Here is a 27,005-nt window from a genome sequence, read left to right on the forward strand (position 1 = left end):
ACAAATTCTGTAGCCTATATTGAGGCCTATGTTAAAATCACATTACATTACTTTAGACACTTGTGTGCTTAAACTGCATTTACAGTTTATTTTATTATTTACTGTACATGTATAGTTTTCAGTTAGTACATTGACATGTCAATCTATTTTTACTTATGTATTTTAAATACAACTCAGTATAATTATTTTTCACTAGAGTGAACTATCATTTTGAAATGCTGCCTATCTAGCATAACCACCAGAGTTTTTAGGAGGAATGTTCCAGACCTTGACTGGCCTCCAATCTCTCGTAAAAAGCTGAAGACCAGTCAAATTCCTCCATGCAGAAACGGCAGCCTTTCAACATATCCACTTCTGCTGTTACAGCTGTGAAAATAAGCCCTATGTCCGAACTCTAGTCGGGCCGCGGGCAGTTTCCTCAGGGGTCAGTGGTTAGCTAAGAACGGCTGGGTGCTGGGGTTTGACCTCATATACCCAACAAAGAAAAGATGGATGAAATGACAGAAAACAGCGTGCTGCGGGCGGCCTGCCCAGGTGTTCTCCACAATGCAGCATTTGACTGCATTACATCCCCTTGACTTAAGACGACCTTTTTAAGTCTAGGTTAGCTCTTGTTGACTTGGTTCTTGTCACATTATATTTTACTCACTTAAGTTTGCACGTGTCTTCCATGACCTATTTGACCACACTGGGACTTTGAATAATGTTAAAATCCCTCTTCAATACACAGGCCTTGCAAAATGTAAAATGCCAAGCACAGATCTCTAGTCTAGAGCAACTAACAAAACATTTTATTTAATGGTTGTCCATTGGCAAGCTAAATCCAGTACATGCATGTGACCATTCCTCATACATGTGAAATCTGATGCGCTGTAAAGCCACCAATGGAAACAACACTCAACTTTTTTCCATGCTATAATGTCCTTTTTAGGCTTTGATAATAAAGTTTAAACCGACAGAATTGTATACAGACTGATATTTGTATGCGATATATTGATTTTATTATTTATAAAAAAATATTTCTGATTAACTGTGTTTATCAGAATGTTACTGTCAAAACCAATTGTCAATTGAACTCTCGGTGGGATCAAATAAAACATCAACAATTTTGTGAATCATTGGTACAGTGCCAGTTTGACTCTGAGACCATTTTTGTTACGTTTTAGTAAAAATATTATTCATAATGCCTCAATGTACAATGTCAAATTTGACTCTAGAAAAAAAATGCAAATGCCAGGGTGCAAAGCTTATCAGCTTATGCAACAGCCACTCGTGTTGGCATGTATCGTTCATATAATGGCCTGTTTTTAGACCAACGTGCGAGGTCTCAGTCACATGGATCCTAACAGCAGTACTGACCTTGCACCAATCACAGCTTTGTTCCTTCAACACCCTCTTCTGATGCCACAGATAACATCTGTCATTATGATGTACGGGTGGCCTTCTCCAAACTACAGCAGGACAGTAATAACACATGACAGAAGAATGGCTTGGCAGCTCAGCCGACTGAAAAGGTCTTGCTTGTATAATTATCTCTCAGAGTTAATTAAAAATAATGGCAACACTTTAGTTTAGGGTCCAATTCTCACTATTAACTAGTTGCTAATTAGCATGCATATAACTAGGATATTGGGTGTTTATTAGTACTTATAAAATGCATATTAATGCCTTATTCTGCATGCATATTCTACATCCCTTAATCCTACCAATACCAAAAACTTAACAACTAACGTTACCTTACTAACTATCAATATGCAGTGATTAGGAGTTTATTGAGGCAAAAGTTGTAATAAATAGTTAGTTAATAGTGAGAATTGGTCCCCAATCTAAAGTCTGACCCACATTTTTACAATCAAAGATTAAAGGAGTAGTTCACTTTTAAAAAAACTTTTGCTGATAATTTACTCACCCCCATGTCATCCAAGATGTCCATGTCTTTCTTTCTTCAGTCGAAAAGAAATTAAGGTTTTTGATGAAAACATTCCAGGATTTTTCTCCATATAATGCACTTTACTGGGCACCAAACGGTCCAAGGTCCAAATGACAGTTTCAGTGCAAACTGCAAACTGTTCAAAGGGCTTTAAACGATTCCAGACGATGAATAAGGGTCTTATTAAGCGAAACGATCGCTCATTTAAAAAAAAAAAAAAAAAAAAAAGTTTAAGTTTTATAAGCTCACATGCTCGTGAGTTCTGTGTGACTCTCCTGTTCGAACTCGTTCATCAAAATGAACAAATCTTTTCCCGAGTCAATTCGTTCATTTCGTTCGTTAAATGAATCAAATGACTCGAAAAAAGATTTGTTCATTTTGATGAACGAGTTCGAACAGGAGAGTCACGAACGTGCGTCACAGAACAGAGCAAGGCGAGCATTTGAGCTTATAAAACTTAAACTTTGTTATTTATTTTTTAAATGAGCGATTGTTTCGCTTGATAAGACCCTTATTCATCGTCTGGAATCGTTTAAAGCCCTTTGAACAGTTTGCAGTTTGCACTGAAACTGTCTTTTGGACCTTGAACCGTTTGGTGCCCAGCAAAGTGCAGTATATGGAGAAAAATCCTGGAATGTTTTCATCAAAAACCTTAATTTCTTTTTGACTGAAGAAAGAAAGACATGGACATCTTGGACGACATGGGGGTGAGTAAATTATCAGCAAAAGTTTTTTTTAAAGTGAACTACTCCTTTAAGAAAGTGATCATTTATATGAAAATGAGAGATGGAGAGTATATAAATGTGATATAATGACTTAAATTTGCTGTCTTATTATTTTAGTTATCAATGAATGATAAAAAGAGAAGGAATTGTGGAAGAAATGTAATATGTTCTTTATGTTGGCATTTAATTATATTTATAGAATCTTAGAAATATGATGGTAATTAGATTAATGTAGTGTCGATACATATCCTTATGAATATGTGTGTGTGGATGTCCTTGTATATGACCTGACAATAGTTAATGTGTGACTAAGTGTATGACCGAGACAGAAGCTCTCCATTCAAGGGTATAATATGACTAAATATGTTAGACAAACTAAACAATGTGTTGCTTATGGCTAAGACATATCTTCATTTAGCCTCGAGAAACAACCTTGGGGGAGGAACAACTATAAAGAAGGACGGATGCCTCCATTCGTTGTCACACTCTGCAGGCACCTTGTATGACTGTATGATTGTTGACCTTTCCTTGCAAGGGAATCAATAATCTTTAAAGACAATTGATAATGTTTGTCTCTTATTCAGTGATGTAAAATTGTTTGCCACCACAAAATACACAGGTGTTGAGAAATGTGTCCTAGTGAACACAGTATTGTGCCATTGTCTTTTTTGTAGTAATTCATCTTAGAGCTGGTTGGTTTGGTCCAAGGGCTCAAAGTTTGGCTGATTAGTTTTTGCACTTACTAATGATAGCTTTCTCCAAGTACTATCGATGTCCTTGGTTTGGTTCAAGGGTTTGAACTACTTGAGTTACTTTTTTTTTTTTATTATTATGATGAAAACAAATGTGGAAATACTTGCAGAATCTAAGGTGTCCGTTCTTAAAGTTAAGGCATGTGAAACTATTTGTTCAGAAAGCAACATGCCAAACACATGTACTGACATATAGACGGATGTGGAATTCATAGTCAGTGATACAGAATACAACTGAACCTCTGGAGGATGTAAGCAACTGAGCTGTCAAATGGGTTGCACTTGAGAGCGAAAGGCCAGGTGCAAAAATAAACCCCTTACATAAGCATCTGTCAAGATTGTGTTTCTAGAGATGAAGGATTCTGCAGTGTATGTCTGGACCGATCTTACAAGATGATGCAAGCAATGTGGTAAATAGGTGCAATTTCTATACGTGTAGTGTGTCTTGAATAAAAAATGTTGCATGACTATAAACTACCATATGAACAATGGTATGCTGAAATTAAGTGCATGATTTGTAAAAAGGTCTGAAAAACAACAATGGATTTTTTTTTTTTTTTACTTTCCCAATTATTCCCAAAAGTTATGTTAAATACATAATTTTAGTAAGGGGAACAATGCTGACGCTTGTCTCTCCTAAGAAGGTGCATTAAGGAATTATAAACCAAATCAAATACAGCATTAAATTGCTCATTCAAAACATTTTAATAACAGAAGCTGAATTTTTTTTTAACTAATGCCAGATATATAGGGAATCAGATATAATTTCATAACCGACTGCTACCAATGTAGGCCATGCATGTGGGACAGTGGTATTTAAATGGCGGACCGGTTCCATCTGGACCGCGGGACATAATTGTGGCATTATACCGTTTCTACAGCGCGTCAAAACAACAGAAAACAAGAGTTCTGCTCTTAGCAGTGGTCTCCAAATCTGGACCAGCTGAAAAGTGCACAAAACACCTCGAAAACCAGCAAACCAAGCTGGGAGACTGAAAAAACCCCAAAAAACTTTTGCTGGTTTAATGGGACACTCCACCCAAAAATGAAAATTCTGTCATCATTTACTCACTCTCAAGTTGTTGCAAACCTGTGTGAGTTTCTTTCTTCTGCTGAACACAAAGGAAGATATTTTGAAGAACGATTTGAACTTTGGCACCATTGACTTCCATAGTATTTTTTTTTTTTTCTACTATGGAAGTCAATGGTGCCAAACAACTGTTTGGTTCCAATCGTTCTTCAAAATATCTTCCTTTGTGTTCAGCAGAAGAAAGAAACTCATACAGGTTTGCAACAACTTGAGGGTGAGTAAATGATGACAGAATTTTCATTTTTGGGTGGAGTATCCCTTTAAGATGTTTATATATTTATTATTGTAATATCTGTATAAAGATACAAATCTATGCACTTTTTTTAATTCATATTTTCTTGGTCTGAAATAAATCTGATAAAAAATGAAAACACTCCTTACATGTCAATATTGGTCTGTAGCCAATTACTATTTAGTAATATGTATCACATGATCATGTGTGTGATACGCTTTGCAGGGTCTCCTCTACTGCCACATATAGAGGCTGTTTATGTCAGGTGATTCCCAAGAAAAGCAAGAGGGACAGGAGACAGCTGCCTCGGCATGTCCAGCCCAAACACAGGCAACACGTATGAATGTTGTTCTAATATGTTCGCTAATATACCGCTATTTTATATTTAACAAAAATGAACAAAAAAGACCTGTGCTGAGTGTATATCAGGGCCTCGAGTATTTGTCGACGGATGGCATAAGGCCAATGTGTCCACCCTATTGCAGAGGACAGAACGTAGTGTACTCGTTTTTCTGTTCCAACATAGTGTGAAATGACATCTGCCGGTGTTCTCAGCATGGCAAAGGAAGCTAAACCAACATGGAGCAACTTTTGGGGTAACCTCAGATCAGAATGTCAAACTATTTGCCAGACAAGACTTTGAGTCCAAGTCTGAAGTCCTCTGTCACAAGTCCAAGTCAGTGACAGTTTAGCATACTGCAGGTTATTTTTATAAACCCTGTTGCAGGACAATTCTTTTAACATACACTGGTCTGAATTTTTGTTTTGTTTTGGAAAATATTGCTTGTTCACCAAGGATGCATTTATTTGATCAGAAATATAATTAAACCGTTTTAGATTTTAAATGTAATTTTTTTTCCTGTGATGCAAAGCTGTATTTTCAGCATCATTTCTCCAGTCTTCAGTGTCACATGATCCTTCAGAAATCATTCTAATATGCTGATGATTTGCTGCTAGAAACATTTCTGTGATGCACTATTTTATGGACTTTTTTATCCATGATTCTTTAATTTACTTAAAAATCGTACAGTCACTTTTGATGAATATAATGCATCCTTGCTCAAAAAACATTCATTTCTTTTTATCTTACTGACCCTAAACTTTTGAATTGCAGTGTATTTTTTTTAAGTAAAGGGTGTAATTTCTGTTGCACTAGACAGTATATATATATATATATATATATATATATATATATACAAATTAAAATAATTAAAATAATAGTTTTCAAATTCATGTTTTCCATTTGCCAAGGAAACAAAGTCCCATCCCAAAACTCCATTGAAAAATGTTTAATAATGTCATACAAATGTAAATAATAATAATAATAATAATAAATATCATTATTAAAAATTACAATAGTTTCTATGATATGATATTACCACTTACAAAATCAGTAACACCATCATACTGATTTTTTAAGTGGTAATATCATATAATAGATGTGCTCATATAATGTGCTTGTGTTTGATTCTTGGACATCAATAATATGACTCTGAAATATCAAAACAATGTTGAGAAATATATTAGCAATGTTATTACTACCAAATCAAATGGAGGATAAAAATCACTATTTCTGAAATATCCAAAAGTACCAGGACAGTCTACATGTTTGAAGCACACACACACACACACACACACACACTTACACTTATAAAAAAGGCCAGTATCCTAGTAACTAATGAGTGTAACGTAATCCTCTTGAGTGATAGAGGTTGTTTAGACACTTGCTATTGTGAGCACAGTGCATTTCATTAACACAACTTCATAGCACTGTGTGTATTCACCACTCGAGACGCCTGATGCTCTAATGAGGACAGAGGTGCTGAATACACACGCCGCCATGGCAACAAGACTACCGTACAGTGCGTGTTCATCAGCGCACGTGACCCTGAAGAACAATGGTTATGACAGTTCGAGATGTTGGTGTCACTGCAGGTGCCATCCTTCCTTCAAGCTCACTGCTTGTTTCACAGACCTAAATAACCTTGGATGTCAACATCAGAGCGCTGTCTAATGTCAGTGTTTGGACTGAGCAGTTGTCACATCTCTAACAATATGGGCCAGATTTACTAACAGCTTTCGCCAGGGCAAACCCTTTTTTTAAAAAAACTACTGTCAGTATTACCTCTGGTGCTCTTCGCGTGTCGGTCAAAAATGACAAATGTTTTATTTATTTTTTGTCAATGAAATGAATGTACTATATTTTAGTTTGATAATGTTTTTTATTTAATATTTTTTGTATTTTGGGGGGATTTTTTATACTAAATCATATTTACGCTGTATTTATAATCCATTTATTCACTTTTTGAGCATAGACCTGAACATTTAATTTCCAAGTTAAACTGTCGTTAATCTTGAATGCTTTAGAACATTAGAGAGTTTGATCTCTTTTCATAGACGACACTTGGCAGATTATTGCTGAAGTGAAAAAAGTTTTAAAAAGTGAACTTAAAAAAAGTAACAGAATTTTACGTGTATTGTTATGAAAAATGCACAAAAATACTATTTAAAATTTGTATACGAAATATATATTTTCAAAATCACGTTTTACTCTAAACCTGCAAGAAAATCAAAGCCATTAATCTATACAAATTGTGTTCCAAACTTGAGCTTGATATAAAAAAAAAAAAGCTTTCAGTAAGATTTTGTTTGGCCGCAGTACCAAAGATTTCCACTAGAGGAAATTCGTCTCCCATTCATTTCCAATGCGGTCATTTATGACCGCGAGGAGCACAAGTCTGACTATTTTTGACAGGACCATTAACCTTTTCTTAAAAAATTTGGAATAAAAACAAAATGTTAAATTTTTCGAAGAGCACACGCATTGAAAATTTCCCGATAAAAAGACGTGGACTGTTATTTCTGCAGCTGACCTTGTAGCGTATGCATAGGAGTTTCCCTTTCAGATGCTAAATTTATGGGAGGAGTGTATTTAAAGCAGAACTAAGTAAGAATTCCGTTTTTGTCAAACAGCGACCCCTAGAGTCGCTGTGGAGCACTTGTACTGTCGTGAATAGCACTCACGCAGAGATGGCTCGCACTCACGGCCGGATCCCCTCCCCCTGTACACCGGTACCTGTTCAGTAGGATGGACGCTGTAACAAGTGGAAATAAGGTATGGCCCCTTTAAGAGCTGCGCGCGCCCTGCGTCTCGAACACCACATGTATACGGCGCCGGGTTATTTCTGTTTGATGCTCATTTTATCAGAATTTTATCAGATCTGTTTTTTGCCGTAAAGCAATTCGTTACCTCGCGAGACCTGATATCACACGATACTTCCTAACACTGAGGCCGGCGGCCCAAAGTTGCAAGGGTGGTTTTGCGGCTCACAGGCACCAGGGGGGTGCGAGGCGACCACCATTCAACACGAAATCAGTAATATAAACATTACAATGACTCCAAAGCTGTTCGGTTAAGGTAAAAAAGTTACTTAGTTCACCTTTAAATCACGCAATGTGATTTACTAAGTTTGCAGTAGTTAAGTTACTGGTATGTGTGCCATTAATGAACGTCTGCGCACGAAGGTCCCTCACGAAAATGTGCCCGTGTTGTTCGTAGATTACCCGCACCTGATTATCATCGGCTCTGCTTGTTTGCAACCCTAAGCTAATTTGCGCTGCTCTTGGATTGTGTTGGTCATAATGGAAATGAGCTGCGTCTGTGTTCTTTAATTTGCGCATTGTCAGTACATCACCTGCGTAACTTTCCATTTCCATCTGTGTTTTTATGGGATTGTGGTCACATGCTAATTTGCCCTGTTAAGTAAATCTAGTCCTATATCGCAGTTTGACTCTAATGAGCAAAGGAACATTATGATTCATCATCTACAGCAGACGACTGGAAGCAGGAATCACTGTGTGATGAGTCACAGATCCAGCTGTGTTGGACCAACAGCAGATGCACTGAGCAAACATGAGTTTATCCTGTCAGCTGGGAAATCTTCATTCCGTTGGGCCACTTAAAGCGCCCCTATTATGCTTTTTCAGATTGTACAAATTGCACATTTCATGAGTACGTGTATTTTGCAAAACATTGGCAACTGCTTTTTATCACTTAGTTTGAAGCATAGACCCAATTGATTTGTTACATAGGGACTACTGAACAGACTACGTTTATTCTAAAGTGCAAAGTATTGACAATCATAATTGGGTATTCAAAACTTCGTTTCATTACCTCACTTGCATTCTTCACGTCCACTTGAACATTTTTGCCAAATCCAGGAAATAAAGTCAGTATGGAAGAGCTTGTTTCCCCCACTGAATAAAAGATTTTAAAAGATAATCGCGACTTTTTATCTCACAATTGCGAGTTATGTAAATTCAGAATTGCGTGATATTCAGTTGCAATTGCATGTTATAACTTTTTTTCTTACAATTGCGACTTTATCACAATTCTGACTTTATAACACGCAATTGAGAGTTTATATCTCGCAAGTCTGACATCTTTTCTCAGAATTGAGATATAAACTCGCAAATTTGAGTTATAAATTCCAATTCTAAGGCAGAAGACAGAACTCACAATTCTTGTGAGATATAAACATTCAATTCTGAGAAAAAAAGTCAAGATTGAGTTTATATCTCACAATTCTGACTTTATAACTCACACCCTAAAAAATGCTGGGTTGTTTCAACCCATGGTTGGGTCAAATATGGACAAACCCAATCGTTGGGTTTAAAAATGCAATTAAAAAATGTAAACCAACGCTTGGATTTGTCCATATTTGACCCAACCATGGGTTGAAACAACACAGCATTTTTTAGAGTGCACAATTGCGACTTTATATCACGCAATTCTGACTTTATAACTCGCAATTGCGACTTTATATCACGCAATTCTGACTTTATAACTCGCAATTGCGACTTTATATCACGCAATTCTGAGATAAAAAGTCAGAATTGTGTGATAAAAAGTTGCAATTACCTTTTTTATTTATTTTTTATTGGCGGAAACAAGTTTCCATAAATATGTCATGCAAGTAGACAAGTGTTCGAGTGCAAATACCGCAGGTGTGGGCATTGGGACAGGCCCAATAGTCAGGAATACCACAACATAAGCAGTTTTGGAACACGATTAAGGGAATTAAAGGATGGCAGATTTTTCATGTTCTGATAAACTAATCCTTTGCTTAAAACAAAATTGACTGAATACAGCTACTGGCTATTTTTTGTCTTATAATGCAGCACTTCTATCTCAACATATCTGGGCTTTTAACAGGCATCCTCTTCATTAAACACACATCTATTTACAGCTAGAGCTCATCAACAATATGCAGCTATATAATTTTATGCATATTGAAACAACCCTCTCACATTTGCATAAATTACTTGCATTTAATTATATTGTTCAATGTACCCATGGTTTTGTGCAGACTAAGGGTGCAGTGGCCACACACCTTATAAAAATGTAACACTAATTAATTATGATCAGATATAACTCATTGCATGCATTGTTCAACTGTGTTTACAGTGCATCATATAACTTAAAAGCAATGAGTACATAATTGAAATTGGATATTGATGTCTAGGTATGGCCACATGAGGGCGCTCTTAGATCACTTAGAGAGGGTTGACCCCACACTTTAATGCTAGATAGATAGATAGATAGATAGATAGATAGATAGATAGATAGATAGATAGATAGATAGATAGATAGATAGATAGATAGATAGATAGATAGATAGATAGATAGATAAGATAGATAAGATAGATAAGATAGATAGATAGATAGATAGATAGATAGATAGATAGATAGATAGATAGATAGATAGATAGATAGATAGATAGATAGATAGATAGATAGATAGATAGGTTACTCGTTCCTAGATAGATAGATAGATAGATAGATAGGTTACTCGTTCCTGAAAACCTGTCCAGCTCAGATAATTATAGCCACCAGGAGGTCATGGACGCGGCCAGACATGCAAATCAAATGCAAGACACAGACCAATTAATTTCTGCCTTGTATGGATCTTCTTCATACACCACATGGTCGAACTCATTACAGATTAGATTAATTCATATCACAGACAAAGGTGATTTTACAAAGGGAGTGTGTTGTCTTTGTGTGTGTAGTCTTTTCAACACTATGTGTCATTATGGGATATAGAGTGTAGATTGAGTTGGAAAAAACATTTAAATCACGTTAGCATAATGCAAACTTTTTTGAATGCACTGCCCTTGAGGGAATCACATTGAATCACAATTTAATGTACAGAACTCCATATAGTCCGATTACATTATCAGAAGATGTTGAGTTTCAGACTTACTTTGCTTTGGTGCCAGCATCATCATAGCCTTTGCTTGAGACGTCGTCCAGGCCTCCGATCAAGTGTTTGAAAGAACTGCAAACATGAACAAAATTTCAAACGATTACTTTTATCCACACAATAACACACACACACACGCCATTGATCCAAAATTGCATTTTGCACAAAAAAGTACAATATGCTTGGTTAAATCTGTTAAAATCTGATTAGCTGACTTTATGTAACTTCAAGGAGTTGAGCTACACAAGTTGTTATTACTCTGTCTGGAAGTATAAATGTACTTAATTTAGTCAAAATGGTTTTATCTTCATGATTTAAACAAAAATACATATACTGACCTTGTTTTATGAACGAGGCACAATGAACAGTATTAAAAAGCAAAATATCAACACTAATTTTCCACTTTTCCATATAGTGTGGTGATACTATTTTTCAATTAATAGTACTGTGTTTTTCCTCCATGTGTAAAATAAAATAAAATATTTTGCATTTTGAGTGCGAACCCTGGTGAAAAAAAAAAAAGCTATGTATTGCAGCCAGACTAATTCAGTATACTTCAAGTGTGTCAATGATTAGTTAACTTAAAGTGTGCTATTTTGGAACAACTCATTTTGTATAGTATATTTTAGTTGTAATTAAATTGTAGTAAAGCATAACTTTAAGTGTATTTAGTGTACTTGTGCTAAATTGGAACAACTTCAAGTATACTTATACTTTAAGTATTTGCCTGTGTAGGGACTAATTACATGCTTGATTAGTGATATTAAAGTGTACTTTATTTGTGTTACAAGTACATTACAAATTCATTACGAGTGTCTTCTAAACATACAAGCAATATACCATAAGTGTATTATTTTGAGTAAAAAGTATATGCAGTAATACCTTTGGCTTATTCCAAATACTTCAAATTGCACACTTTGTCTTCAATAACAAATGCACATTAATAAACAAATACTTAGCTATACTTTGTACAATATACTATTGTATACTATGATGTATTTTGAAAGTATTCTTTCAATGCATTTACAGTGATCATTTTCAGCACACAGTTAAAAATATACCTCAAATATATAAAGTGCAAAATATACTTTAAAAAAATAAACAGAATTTTATTTTTAGAAAATATACTTAAGTACAATTATTTCAAAGTGTGTTAAAAGTTGTATTGTGAAAATAGGTAAAAGCATGATGCTAATAACCTTTTTTTTTGTTAGTATATTTGCAATGTACTATTGAAAAAGGAATATATTTCAAATACAATAAAGTATACATTATTTTCACTATATAGGGAATCAGAGCTGAATTCCTGATTTATGCAACAGTTATGCCCTATTTCAGATTAACTTGCCCCTGAACATGAGTCACAATATTGACACAACTGATTCAAGTCAAGTCAAGACATGATCAGGGTTATGTACTTCAAGTCAAGTCACCTTTATTTTTTATAGCGCTTTATACAATACAGATTGTTTCAAAGTGATCAACAGGGAAATAATGATTCAATGATGCAATCAGAATTCAATTTGTCTGCAAAGCAACTCTAAAAAGAAAAAAAAGTCATTGTTCAGCGTCGATTCAGTTCTGCTGTAAAGATCATCAATTATTAAATGAGTTAATTTCATTCATATAGCAGCTTTGCAGAAAACAGTGATGTCATCATCCAGCTCAGTTCAGTTCTCATTCAGTACAGTCAGATATTGTTGAAAAATCAAAGACGTATGATTTCAAAACACACTGAAATTTCATTATGTAGAATAATGATGTTTAATCTGAAGCTTTCAAATTAAAATTTCTAAAACATAATTATGAAAACAGGACTTTGCCAAGGCTGTTGAGTCTAATCTCTGCCAAACAGACATGTTAGGGTTTTTTTCGTTCCACCAAGTCATACTCAGTAGAAATGAGACAAACTTGAACCAAACTATATTTTCTTTTCTTTTTTCTAATGTCACTCATGTTTACTTTTAATAGTTTGTTCATCATATATACATCTAATGTCATAGCTTGCCAGGGGTTAAAATGACATGCCACCCCTCAGCCAGATGCAAAAAAAGTACTTTTTTCCCCCCTGACTTATTAAATCAGAGAAATATTTTTAAATATCTTGCTACATCATAAGAGATTTAGACATGAGAGGGAGCCAGTAATAGTGTTCATTACTACAGCTGAGGGCTTCAAGATGTGACTCATCCACCAGAGAAATCTCACATTATCTCACATTTTTGCTAGAACTGATGAAACATTGAAACTAAAAGGGGAAAAATATTTGATGGTTCAGAGCTGAAATGTAGGATTAATCGCTAGCTTTAAATCCTAATGGCATCGTTTCGTTTGATGTAACCATGATTTATACAGTCTTTTAAGTCTTGGCAGCGGAGGTCAGGCAGGACACCAGTAACCCGAGCCTTAATAATCATTTGATGGACATTTAAAGTGTGAATGACTTTATATCACTGCACTGTTGACCCGTCCCATGATGTAGGCTATTCTTAGCACAGTCCCAAGCGAAGCCCCAGAAATGCAGAAATGTTTTGCGGGTGTGAATCCATGAATGTCACTCACATAAACTTATATTTCAAGCATTAAAATGCTATTTAAAGATCTTTGACTTTCAGATCTTAAAGGTGAAGTCTATAATTTCTGCTTCAGTCACAGAACCAAATGTAACTGCATGTAACTCTTCAAATTATTACTCTATTAACAAAGATCAATACATGATGTAGAAGTATTGTTCATTGTTAGTTCATGTTGACTAATGTAATAAGAAACCTTATTGTAAAGTTACTTTATCTATACATTTATTTAATAAGCTTTAAATTAATTTATTAAATCTAACAAATGTATTAACTCTAAAAATGTCAAATGGTATAACCTTCAAGTAAAATATACAAAAAAATATGTGTATAGATCATAATTATTTTCAAGTTTTAAGCACATATTTTTTAAATACAAACCGTATTTATTTTACAAAAACGAATTTTTAATGTTGAAATATCATTTGTTTTTGTGGGTTGTACCATATGACATATAAATAATATTTTATCAAAACTTATTTATTGCCTTTATAAAAATAGATGATAATAATAAATTATGCCAAATTAAAACGTATTTTAAAATTTTCATCTTTTCATGATGCCCTTTTCTTCGTTATGATCTCAGGAAGGTTTTAACATTACTTTATTTACTTTATCAAAATGAATTTTAGTTTATAAATTAAAAACATGTTCATCATAAAATAGTTGTATATAAGAATGCCATTTTTATGTATTTTATTAATGTATTTAATCATGTATATTTATTATTTAATGTATGATTGAACCTGTAAAATAATAGTATTTTAATGAGCATTACCATAAACCCTCTGATTAATGATAAAACTGAGGCAATGCAACTTCCTAAAAAATGATTTGTGCCTTTGATAATTAGAAGTTGAACAGTTATTTCTCTGTATGTATGTTTTGTATGTTTTTAAGGAAATGTTGTAATATTGCAACGTTGGGCCTGTTGGGTAGCAGAATTTCTGTCTGAACAAATATACTCTAATAATCACACAATATTAGTCATATTTTTATGAAAAAATAATTTATTATAAAAAATATGTTCAGATTGTATTTACAAAACCTGATGAACTGAATGAAAACTATGGCATTAATGTGATTTAGCTCTGTTCATAGCAATATTCAATTATGATAGTCCCAAAGGCAGAAGCAGAGATGGACATTGAACTTGCTGGAAAGTGTGTTTGTGTAGGCTTTACCACAGTGTCTGCAGCGGCCTCTATTTTGTTCATATCTTCTGACACAGACTTTTGGAAATACTCCAGTGGTGTATGAAGGGAGACGACATCATTAGTGATACCCTGACCGGAAAAATCTGGATTTTATCAGCCAGAGATACCCGTCACAGGGCATGGTCTGTGTTCTTGAACGACTTGATTTTGCTGTCATGATGATGTCCACATAATCATCCGATGGGTGGTCACTGGGTTTTCCTTTTCCAGTTCACAGGCATCTCCACATTCCCCTTCATCAGAATCCATTTCAAAATCACTGTTCCCATTTTGGATGGCACCAATGACATCATGCACTTTGTAGATAATAGTCTATCCTGGCTGGTGGCATTCTGAAATAAAAAAATAAAAAACACTGCTTATGTTCCATATCCCAATCATACACATTTTAAAGAATTCACAAATTCCACAGAATTCACACAATACAGTCTGGCTAGCTTATTGTGTCCTCTACTTGTCACGCTAATAGCATTTATACCCCCCATTCCAGAACATCATCACCTGCCCTTCATGCAAAGCAGATATTTGGGCAAACAAACAAAGCCAAGAAAAGAAAACAGGACCAGTTAAGTATATTTTGATAAGATACGTAAGATAAGATGATAAGATAAGATACTGTAAGATAAGATACAGATAGTTTCAAATATTGCTGCACAAAAACTTTCACACTCTCAAAGAAATAATTTATTCCTTAATTCCTTTATTCCTTAAAACTTTAACTTATCATTTAATAATAACTACTGTAAGTTTTGATTAAAACTCAAAATTGTAAAAAAAAAGAAGACATCTAAAACTTGTGAATGATCAAAAACATTGTTTCTACTAGTATTTATTTCACATGGAACAGATGAGAAGTCAAATGCATCCATGTAATGTGAAAGGTGCACAGAAACATGTTGCTACCCCTTTTACCCAGTGTTGTAAAATTACGAATATATTTAAAGCATTCAACGTTGCCTTAATATCTGCATGATCTAGACACTAATCACATACAAAAAATGTTTTGTGCATTTTACTTACTTGAATGTTGATTTATTCGGTCCAGTAAAACAAGATGATCTGCTTCAAGTTCATGTGAGTTCATGGCCAAGTGAACAAGCCTATTCACAAAATATTCCATCCAATAGCATTCCAAGGATGAACATTAGGACCTATTAGTTGTGTTAATGGGTCTTTACGAGAAGAAAAACATCTGCAGGTTTATTTTAGTAGAGCTAAAATTGATGTTGTTATATTACAACAGTGGGCATATTGTTTAGTTTTTGACCATAAACCATAACCAAATCTGTCCACTCCAGTTAGTTTGTATATTTCTTTCTGCCAACAGAAACAGCTTCCAACAAAGCCAAAGTGAAACCCCTCTCTGCTCATAAGTCATAACACTCTGAAATTTTGAATTTCTAAAATTCCTATGCAGAAAATTAATTCTGGATTCCAAGCTACTAAAACAAAAACATGAGCATCCCTGTTGCACTCTAATCCTACAGGGAATCTGCATGAAACAGTGGTTAAAATCACAGGTCAGCTAGCACACAATATAAAGAGTCTCTTAATGAGCATTACCATAATGCTCATTAAGAGGACTGAGATAATGTGCGATTTCCTGCAGTGACAGTAAAATGTGGTTTGCGTGAGGCGTTGCTTATTTTATCCCTTCCTCAGATTGAAGGATAATCAAAGTCTCTGGAGTATGGTGTCTACAGGGGTAAGAGGAGGTTTTGTGAGTCCCGCTGTGCAGATAGGCATTGTGTCCCGCACTGTTCTGACACACGCTGTGCCACTCAAACGAGGACATGCGTTTGATTCCCGACAGTCTGATGTCTAACTGGCGTAAACTAGCCCGAACTTTCCGCGGTGGAAGTCGTGAGAGGTCATAAGAAATTAGCGGAGGTAATTTAGTGCGCACACAGTGGAAAAGATGAAAGTCTAATCAAATTTCACAGCATCAGTACACACACACACACACACACACACACACAAAACTCACTCTCTGTCGATGACGAGGCAGGTGACAGCTTCAGCGGAGACGACATTAGCCGTCCTGATGTCTTCTCTGCGGGGACACAAACAATTTATATCAATCATACACAGCCAGAATCTACAATGTATTTGTTTTTGTTTTGTTTTGATTAATTCTTGAACCACATGATATTATTTCGTTTTTCTCAAACGCTTTGGCACATTTTTTTTTCAAAACGGTCCTTACATTCTCTATTCTCAATTGTCACAACTGTTTGCTGGAACATCTGAACTCTATTGCATGTCTGCAAAATGTAGTAACTCACCCAAAACAATTAATTCATGCTACAAAACCTAGTTATTGTGTCTGTAAATTGGCCCATGCTACAGTGGCCGAGAGAGCTCAACGCGCTGCAACTGAAGAAAACACATGCAAATAGAAAAACACCAGCAAAATAAGAAAACATCTTCATCAGTTTGACAACACATGTGCTGCAAATAAAATCTCATGTTTTTTTCTACTTTTTTGTTGATGCTGACTGCTTTCTACACTGAGCTTTTTAGATACAGATTTCAACAGTAGGCTAGGTAAAAATGTCTAGGTAAAAGTAGGTTAAAACAATTTTTTTGTAGAAATATGTTACATGTAAACTACAAATTAACAGTTGCTTGTTCATTTTTACAAACTTTATTATATCTTCCTTTAACATTCTTACATATCTTCCTATTGGTCTTCCGCGACAAGCAACTGTATATTTTCAGTTCACATTTAACAAATTTTTACACAAATAAATGTACGGTATACAAATATACACTCACCTAAAGGATTATTAGGAACACCATACTAATACTGTGTTTGACCCCCTTTCGCCTTCAGAACTGCCTTAATTCTACGTGGCATTGATTCAACAAGATGCTCTATTGGGTTGAGATCTGGTGACTGTGGGGGTCATTTTAGTACAGTGAACTCATTGTCATGTTCAAGAAACCAATTTGAAATGATTCGAGCTTTGTGACATGTTGCATTATCCTGCTGGAAGTAGCCATCAGAGGATGGGTACATGGTGGCCATAAAGGGATGGACATGGTCAGAAACAATGCTCAGGTAGGCCGTGGCATTTAAACGATGCCCAATTGGCACTAAGGGGCCTAAAGTGTGCCAAGAAAACATCCCCCACACCATTACACCACCACCACCAGCCTGCACAGTGGTAACAAGTCATGATGGATCCATGTTCTCAATCTGTTTACGCCAAATTCTGACTCTACCATCTGAATGTCTCAACAGAAATCGAGACTCATCAGACCAGGCAACATTTTTCCAGTCTTCAACTGTCCAATTTTGGTGAGCTCTTGCAAATTGTAGCCTCTTTTTCCTATTTGTAGTGGAGATGAGTGGTACCCGATGGGGTCTTCTGCTGTTGTAGCCCATCCGCCTCAAGGTTGTGCGTGTTGTGGCTTCACAAATGCTTTGCTGCATACCTTGGTTGTAACGAGTGGTTATTTCAGTCAAAGTTGCTCTTCTATCAGCTTGAATCAGTCGGCCCATTCTCCTCTGACCTCTAGCATCAACATGGCATTTTCGCCCACAGGACTGCCGCATACTGGATGTTTTTCCCATTTCACACCATTCTTTGTAAACCCTAGAAATGATTGTGCGTGAAAATCCCAGTAACTGAGCAGATTGTGAAATACTCAGACCGACCCGTCTGGCACCAACAACCATGCCACGCTCAAAATTGCTTAAATCACCTTTCTTTCCCATTCTGACATTCAGTTTGGAGTTCAGGAGATTTTCTTGACCAGGACCACACCCCTAAATGCATTGAAGCAACTGCCATGTGATTGGTTGATTAGATAATTGCATTAATGAGAAATTGAACAGGTGTTCCTAATAATCCTTTAGGTGAGTATTTATACAGTACTGCTGTAGCTGCTGCTCTTTAGAGTTGGGACGTTCCTCCATGCTCAAAAATGGTAATGATTGTGCCATGGATAAACTCCATATACTGTGCTTCCAAACTTGATTGGTTGATTGGTAAGATTGTGATTCCTATTTCATTACAATAAAACCCACTGTAGCATGTTTGTAACTGTGCAGCATGTGAAAAAAGTATACTGTTCAGAAAAATTAGCATCCATAGAACACTGACTCTGCCTAATCAGTGGCAAAATGAACCAAAGTTAATCATCAGCCATTGCTATAGCACATTTTTCACCGCATGGCACAGCGCAACCCAAACATTCGTCGCTGTAAGGTTTCTCATAACACAAACACACACGGCACACAACAGTTTCTGTGGCATCACTCAGCATGGTTGCCCTGTGTCACTAGAGTCTTCTTCACTGTCTGACAAACATTCACAGGAAGTGAAGTCTATGTCTAAAGGAAAGATGAAGGCATAGACTGTCCTCTTAGTGGCCCTCTGTACTGAGCTGAACTTCAACACAGCCCTGTGTGTGTGCGTGTGTGTAACTGGATTTGTTCCCACATGGATAGTAATATCAGTAAATTTTGAGGTAAACAGCTTATAAGCTGTTTACCTCAAACAGCTTATAAGCCCATGAGGTAAACAGCTTATAAATCATACTAAATGATGTGGTTTGAAAATCTAAAACTGCAATTTGTACAGTATAAAAATCATTATCTCTGTGGGAAGTCCCCATAAAACATGGAAACCAGTGTGTGTGTGTGTGTGTGTGTGTGTGTGTGTGTGTGCAGGGGCGTAGCACAAGATCCCGGGCCCTATGCATAGGCAGTCCTGATGGGCCCCACAATGCAATGCAAACAGCCTATTCATTTAAAATTAAACATGTTTCAAATTAGGCTATTATAATGAAGTTTTGTATGCAAACAGCATTATTAGTGTACAGTTTACATGTAGAACCAAATTATCATCTGAAAGTGTATGTGGCAGAACATACACTTTCAGATGATAATTTGGTTATATGTAATCTGAGGTAAAGGCTAAATAAATAAACTGTACACTAATAATGCTGTTTGCATACAAAACTTCATTATAATAGCCTAATCTGAAACATGTTTAATTTTAAATTAATAGGCTATAATATCTAAAATTAGCAATAATAGGCTAATCAGTGTCACTCATAGGTAGCTCTGTAGCTACAGTGAAACTCGAAAAATTAGAATTTTTCTGCTCTTTCATTGGGTTGTCTCAGTTCATTTTTAGCACTAACGATCGCGGAGATATTCAAGCAGTTTAGCACTATAAATTTCGTGTTCTGGTTTGTGCTCACTTTTCTTTGAAAAGAAGTCAGTAACCAATTGTTTCCCCTCATTTTCTTTTCTTTCCTTCTCCTGTCTTTACTTTCTTTTTTGGTGGCCTGATTTAGCTTTCTTTGAGAAAGACATTTCTACAGCGCTCAACGAGATGCAGCTCAACTAACATTTACAAAATGCGTGCAGATGGACTAAACCATTTGGCGCATTAACAAGGGGTGGGACCATAAGACCGTCAATCAATCAATCAACCAATCAACCAAGTTATTCAGTTAATACACTAACTTTACATTTCATCTGACATTCATTATGAAATTTAATTAGGAAATGAAAATATCAAGGTAAAATAAAATATATTCCAGACTTTTCAAGGGCCCTCTCTCCCCTTGGGGCCCTGGTAATCAGTACTGGTTTTACCCCCAGTCCGACGCCCCTGTGTGTGTGTGTGTGTGTGTGTGTGTGTGTGTGTGTGTGTGTGTGTGTGTGTGTGTGTGTGACAGCTCCAAACAGCTGCACAATGCCAATTCACAATGACCAGGTGGGAATGCTGATTGCCTTCACACAAAAACAGAAAGTGCCTCTAAACTCCCAAACCAGGCTCATTGGAAAAAACATCCCTGTGGTGATATTTCTGCAAAATGATATTACGTTGCCTCTTGATGTTTTGTGCCACTTTCAAAGTGAAACGTCCAGTGAGTGGCAATACAAGCATGTTCAGATTTATTTGAAACTTGAATGCGGCAGTATTTTATTACATTAGTTGTTGTACATATCACGGCAGTTCAGAAACAAAATGTCTGGTGATTGGCGCTAAACGGTTAATGCTCTATCGTGTTTGAAAAACACATTTGCTGAAACTACCATGCCATTTTAGCTTACTTCTACAAGATTTTGACATCTTTTATTGTGACTCGTGTTTCACAGGATTCATACCTGAATGATCCACATCACAAGTACAGTGCTGTATCAGGTGACCTACCAAGCAAGTTTACTATCTTAGAAAAGCCAGAAATATGGAGCTGGTTATGTGCAAATGTCAAAATGTATTTGTTTACAAATCATGAACTATGGCACAAGTGTTTTGAGGTCATAACATATATTGTTCATGGAACCTCATGAAAAAAAAAGTCTTTATTAAACAATACTTTGCTCCTGTAACCATAACTAAAAAAGAAATGAATGTTGTTGGTGTTTTTCTACCACTAGTGTAGATTGTATGTACAGGTAGTTAAGTACGCTTTTGGAGTTTTGCAAAAATGTAGGTAGAGGCATGTATTTTTTTTTTTTCAATGAGCCATAGGTAGTCTGTGAAACCATTCCCAGTAGTGCAATATTATATTTATTAACTCATATTTTATATTTTTATGACTTATGACTGATTACATATAATAATGTTGAACACTAAAGCAAGCTATTATTGGCCATGCTTTTTGAACAAATTTGAACTAACCCCTAACTATAGGTAATAAATGTTATGGTGCAACTCACCCTGTTTGTGCTAAGGAAACAAACCATAACACAAATCATCCGGCTTGTTAAACTCCATAGCAACTGCAACATGAAAAACTACTCAGAGCACCTGCGACTCCGTAACAATTCCCTGACAACCACCCACAACCCCTTGCATTGTGGCAGAGTTTTAAACAGGGAAGCACCACTCAAACAAACTGCGAAAATCTTGTTGCATCTTTACAATTACATTGATTGTTCTTCAAATAACTGATTTGTTCGGCAACATTAAAAGGACATCAACAAAACCAGCTGCAGACAGCAGACCACTTATGTACAATTACCATAAATAGCCCGTAAATTGCCTGCCACATACACACAGTCATGGCGTGTGACTAAAGTACACACATTTAAAATTATAAGTAACATTTTTATGATGGATTTTCATATTTTAAGTCTAAGGGCCAGATTTACTAACCGCTTGCGCAAAAAAAAGAGAAAAAAACACTGTCAGGTTTTACTAAAGACATACAGTGACAAATTAGCATTGAAAGGGCATGGACAGGGTTATTTTTGCATTTTGCATATATGCATTTATGGGCCATTTACAGAATTGGTGCAAAGTCAGAGTTGGAAACATCTTGAATTTTTTTTGTTTTTTTTCCCAACAAATTTTGCATGTATGCAAATTGTATAATATTCAAGGTACGCTTTTCTAGTAATTGTGCAGTTAATTCTCATATTGTATTTTCAGAAAATGCTGGAATATTTTCCTTCTCCCCAAATTTGTCACTACCGAAACACAATACTAAATAATTTATTAAGAAGGCTTATAATGACCTATTAAGATTTTGTTTACATCTACCTTATAAATACATATTTTTTCTATTTTTTAAAAATATTTGTACAGGTTAAATCAATAAATATTATAATTTTAATAATATTTTAAGTGTAATTTATGAGATTTGTTGTATTTTGAACCCAATCTTTCTTTGTAGAAGGCATATAAGTTTATCGTACTGATTTCAAAGTTAAGGATTCATTAGTTTGAATATGCATTGAACCAAACACTATCATAACATCTTAGTTGATAATTGAATATACTTTATTTTTGACAAAACATCCCATGTTACGGTAGTGACTGCACATTTTTGGTAGTGACAGTAATGTTTTGGTAGTGACCCACAATACTTAGTTTGCCGTGCTGAATCAGACTGTCCACATTTTATGTTAATATAAATAAATAACTATGATATGTTTTAACACCCAAAAAAAGCATGTCTTAAACTGGACGCTAATTTGCGCTGCTCTTGCTAGATTGCGTTGGTCATAATGGAAATGATCCGGCTGCGTCTGTGTTCTTTCATTTTCACGTCGTCAGTAGATCACGCGCAGAACTTTACACTCTCATCTGCGCTTTTTTGGTTTTGCGCTCTCATGCTAATTTGGTATTGTAAATTTGGTATAGTACGAGGCTTTTATGCATTTGAAAAGTAGCATAAATAAATGATAAATTTCAAATGTGACATTTAAATAACACATGGACAAAAAAAAAAAAAAAATCCTGTGACATGCCACCCTCATCCTTAACTTTGACATCTGGGTCTCCAATTAGCACCATTTACTTGTGAATATTTCACTTTCCAGTGGACAAGTCTATGTTTAGAGTGTCATTAGTGTCTGCTGTCTAGAGACCCATCTGCATGTGCTAGCAATCAACTGCCTCAAACTGGCTCTCATTAGATATGATGTTTCTTGGTACAACTGCGAAAAAGACGAAAACCCCCATTGAGACAGAACATATTGGAGGTGCCGCAGCTCTTGTATCACAAGATTATATCACCTGATTATATCAATATCAAATTATATCACCTGATGTGATTATTACAACAGTCCTATGCTATTAACATCTCAGCTACACTTATCACGTCAGTCGCACATGAGGATTAAAACTGCCACTAAGAAAGTCCAGCACAGGGGAACATCCTTCAATTACACTGTCACACTTCAGAGGCAGAGGGATGTCTTTGAATACTGTGACAGCATTAGGTGAGGATCGAGTCAAAGAAAGACAGAGGAAGGTTAAGACCAGCCAGTGCAAACGTATTTCAGCTGTCAGTCAAAGTCTGGATGTAGTGAACGCACATCATGCACAGCAAGTATGGAGTGAGGTTTATGAGGGAAAGGTCAGAGCCGTCAATCAAGCTGGGAGAATATAGCAGGACAAAGATGAGGTGACACATCTAGGTTCTCCAAGAAACTGAAACCAAGTTTAACGTGCTGGTTGTGAACATAGACTGTAAAAAAACATGAACGTAGTGTCCGTGACGTCACCCGTAGGTTTCTGAAGAGCATTTTTGAAGCCTGGGCAGAGCCTGCCGTCGCCATCTTGGCAGCGTGTCACTCGTAGATAACAAAAAAAATGGGCAAAGCGGCGGGACGTGGGTGGAGCTGTGGTGCCTGGATGCTGAAACCACGCCCGCCTAGTCTCGACGTGATCGAGTTAGCTCAGGCTTAGGAGCTAATGCTATATGCTACTAGCAGTACCAAGTCTGCGACAGGGCCTCGCGCTAAAGTAACAGTAGATGATGTAAAGCCAAGAGTTAAAAGTTCCTGTTTTTGCCCTTCGAAATACTATAATAGTTAAAAGACATAGCTACAAGTGAGACTGTGTATCGTAGATCTGTACTATTCCAACGCATTCTCATCCTTTGGCGTCATATAGGTGACGCCATATGACATTTAGTCGAAATCTTACGCACATGGCATCCTTTAGCGTCAATATAGCACACACAGTTATGGGTAGGTTTAGGTCTGGGGTAGGGTTACAGTTATGACGCCTTAGGATCTGCGTCTCATATTCACGCTAAACGATGCCATGTGCGTTGGATTTAGACGAGGTCACCTGTATGATGCCTTGGGTTCTGCGTCTCATATTGATGCTAAAGGATGCCATGTGCGTAAGATTTCGACGAAATGTCCAAAGCGTCACATGTATGACGCCAAAGGATGAGAACGGGCTGACTATTCTGCCTCTATTTGAAAATGTATTATGCAGTAACTTACAGTATTACTCTGAGCGTGTGTGTGACAGTGATTTATGTGCATACATGTCAGTCACTCTTTTTTTACAGTCTATGGTCAGCCAGCGCGGCATCGCTCGTCAAGGTCGTAGAGAGCTTTATTCAGCCCATTTTAAATTCTGATTCTGGCCGCCTCTCAAATGGGTCGATCCATAGATATTACCTATGAAGTTCAAGTAAATGCGCTAGAAATCCACGCCCATCCAAGGATGTGCATTTATTAAATGGACGGAGAAAGCACAGACACCAGCAGGATTTCATCAGACGATACATAAGCATACATAGTCTATCTGTTCCGTGAGAGCAACGGTACCGCAGAACGAGTGTAGCCTCTATATCTATAGACGTTTTTAAATCTGAAAACTCCTAAAAGCAATGAAATTGTCAGACATCCATTCGTGCATGTTCACAGAGGAATCCAACTGAAATACAGCGCTGTTTGTTCTCTCGAACGATACTCGACAACGACGGAATCCAAAGGCGTGGGCGAAGTAAAGAGTGGCATTTTAAATATATTAAATACAATTTTAGACAATTTTCAATCAATTTAAAGTTATGATAATCGGTAACACTTTACAATAAGGTCTCATATGTTAAAATTAGTTAATAGTCATTTGGTAAATTGGAAATCTTTGGAAATTCCAATTCATTAATGTTAGTCTGTTTAGTAAATAAAGTGAATAAATGTTCCTGTTCGTGTTAACCAATGTTAACAGATACAACTTTTGATCTTAATAATGTATTAGTAAATATTGAGATTAACATTAATTGAGATTAATAAACGCTATAGAAATATTGTTCATTGTAATTTCATGTCAACTAATGTAGTTAACAAATGTTAACAAATGAAACCTTATTGTAAAGTGCAACCAAGAACCAAATGAGAATAACCTTTGAGAATAACAGGGAAAATTTCAAAAGAATTGGGATGAGGAAATGAGGAAATGTGTTTAATTGCCATAAAAACAAATGTCAGGTTTTAACAGGTTTTATCGTAGTTTTTGTCCAAGTCAAGTCAATGGAGTTGGACAAAAACTACGATAAAACCAGTTGGAAAGCATCTTTTGCGGCACACATTTTTGTGTGAGCATATCAGTGAACACCCCAGACCACTCGGTGAGTTTCACGTCTTTGTAAACTAAAGTTTAATGCGTTTTATGAAGAATTGTTCCAGTGCACCTTTGCAACCATAGTGGGGGTGGAGGTGGGGGATGGTGCAACCACAGAAACCGAAAATTCTCGGGCCAGCAGCATGTGTCCAAATTTCAATCTTAACCGTTCTATTTCATCAGAAACAATCTTAAAACAGGGCTTTAAGTGTAAAATACCGAACGTGTCCTTTAATGGTCTTAAAATAGGCCTAATTTGAATTGATGATACCCATACAGTGCTCCTTGGTCTGAATGTGTTTGTATACTTTCCTTCCGGTGTGGAAAGAAAAAAAAGGAGAATCAACATCTCCTTAACTGGCAGCAAATTTATTATTTTGCCTCAACAAGGTGTTTTGCTTAAGCGGGACATGAAAGTTTACTTAGCATACAAGCTGTTGCACATCAAAGCAGTGAGCAGCCTTTAATCCACAAGACCACAGCTATTGTTATGGCTGTTACTTAGTCAAATCCCAGGCAGCTTCCATATCACACAAACACGACTCATAACGGCCTAAAAAAATATTGTTTAAGATGAAAGACTGACTTGATCCACTTCAATATAGAGTGCTGATTGATTTGCTAAACATACTACCACTTAAAAAAAGAAACTAAACAAACAACAACAAAAAACGCAAGACTCTGTGCTAATTAAAGCTGAGTGAGAGGTGAGATCAAAGCCACGAAGATCAAGAACACACATTTGTAGGAATAAAAACCTCTCCAGGCAAAAACTAATAAACTCCTCATCAGCTTGGTCGTCCTTGGGCACAGATCAAAGCAAGAGCCATCTAACTAGGTGTCTTTGTGAGGAGAAAAGAAAAGAAAAGTGACAATTAAACAATAGATCACTCAATGTCTAACTATAAACATCAGTGTATAAATAACTGTCATTTGTTACAAACAACAATCTCAATGAAGTTGGCATCCAATGAAATGAAATAATGACTAAAATATTCACAATTTGGTCCGCAACAACAAACGTCTGTGCTGGTTTGATGTTTGAGATATTGAACATAATTTTTTGGGATGTATGACATCACTCTTCACCCCATGTCGCTCAAATTGCTCCAAATAGTTGTGTGTGTGTTCGGTTTGTGCTGTTTTTTTGTAGTTAAACACAATTTTTTCGCTATTTTTATTGTCTTTCCTTAGATATAACAGGAATGTTATATTGAAACGGTGTTGTTTAGTGTGCTCGTATTTTGCCGGTTTGTGCCGTTCAAATGAATATAGTATTTATTCCCCTTTCTTAGAAATAACAAATGCAGGCTAATTCGTACCGTGTAATGCAAATTGCTCCAAAGTTTGGCTGTAACTGAAATACATTTTTTTTTTTT

At 36.1% G+C, this 27,005-nt stretch overlaps 1 protein-coding gene across 2 annotated transcripts in view; it reads right to left on the reverse strand.

Annotated features, from left to right (window-relative positions):
* prkg1b (protein kinase cGMP-dependent 1b) overlaps positions 1-27,005 on the reverse strand; it is a 175,240-nt gene that overhangs the window by 14,704 nt on the left and 133,531 nt on the right. For both annotated transcript variants that reach the window (XM_056245936.1, XM_056245935.1), the window contains exons 8-9: positions 16,773-16,838; positions 10,996-11,070 (exon numbers count right to left, since the gene is read on the reverse strand). In XM_056245936.1, the coding sequence (XP_056101911.1) occupies positions 10,996-11,070; positions 16,773-16,838 (141 nt within the window). The remainder of the gene's footprint in view (positions 1-10,995; positions 11,071-16,772; positions 16,839-27,005) is intronic.

The sequence above is a fragment of the Rhinichthys klamathensis genome, unplaced genomic scaffold (assembly GCF_029890125.1).
Source record: "Rhinichthys klamathensis goyatoka isolate OS25496 unplaced genomic scaffold, OSU_Roscu_1.1 h1tg000035l_1, whole genome shotgun sequence".
Lineage (NCBI taxonomy): Eukaryota > Metazoa > Chordata > Actinopteri > Cypriniformes > Leuciscidae > Rhinichthys > Rhinichthys klamathensis.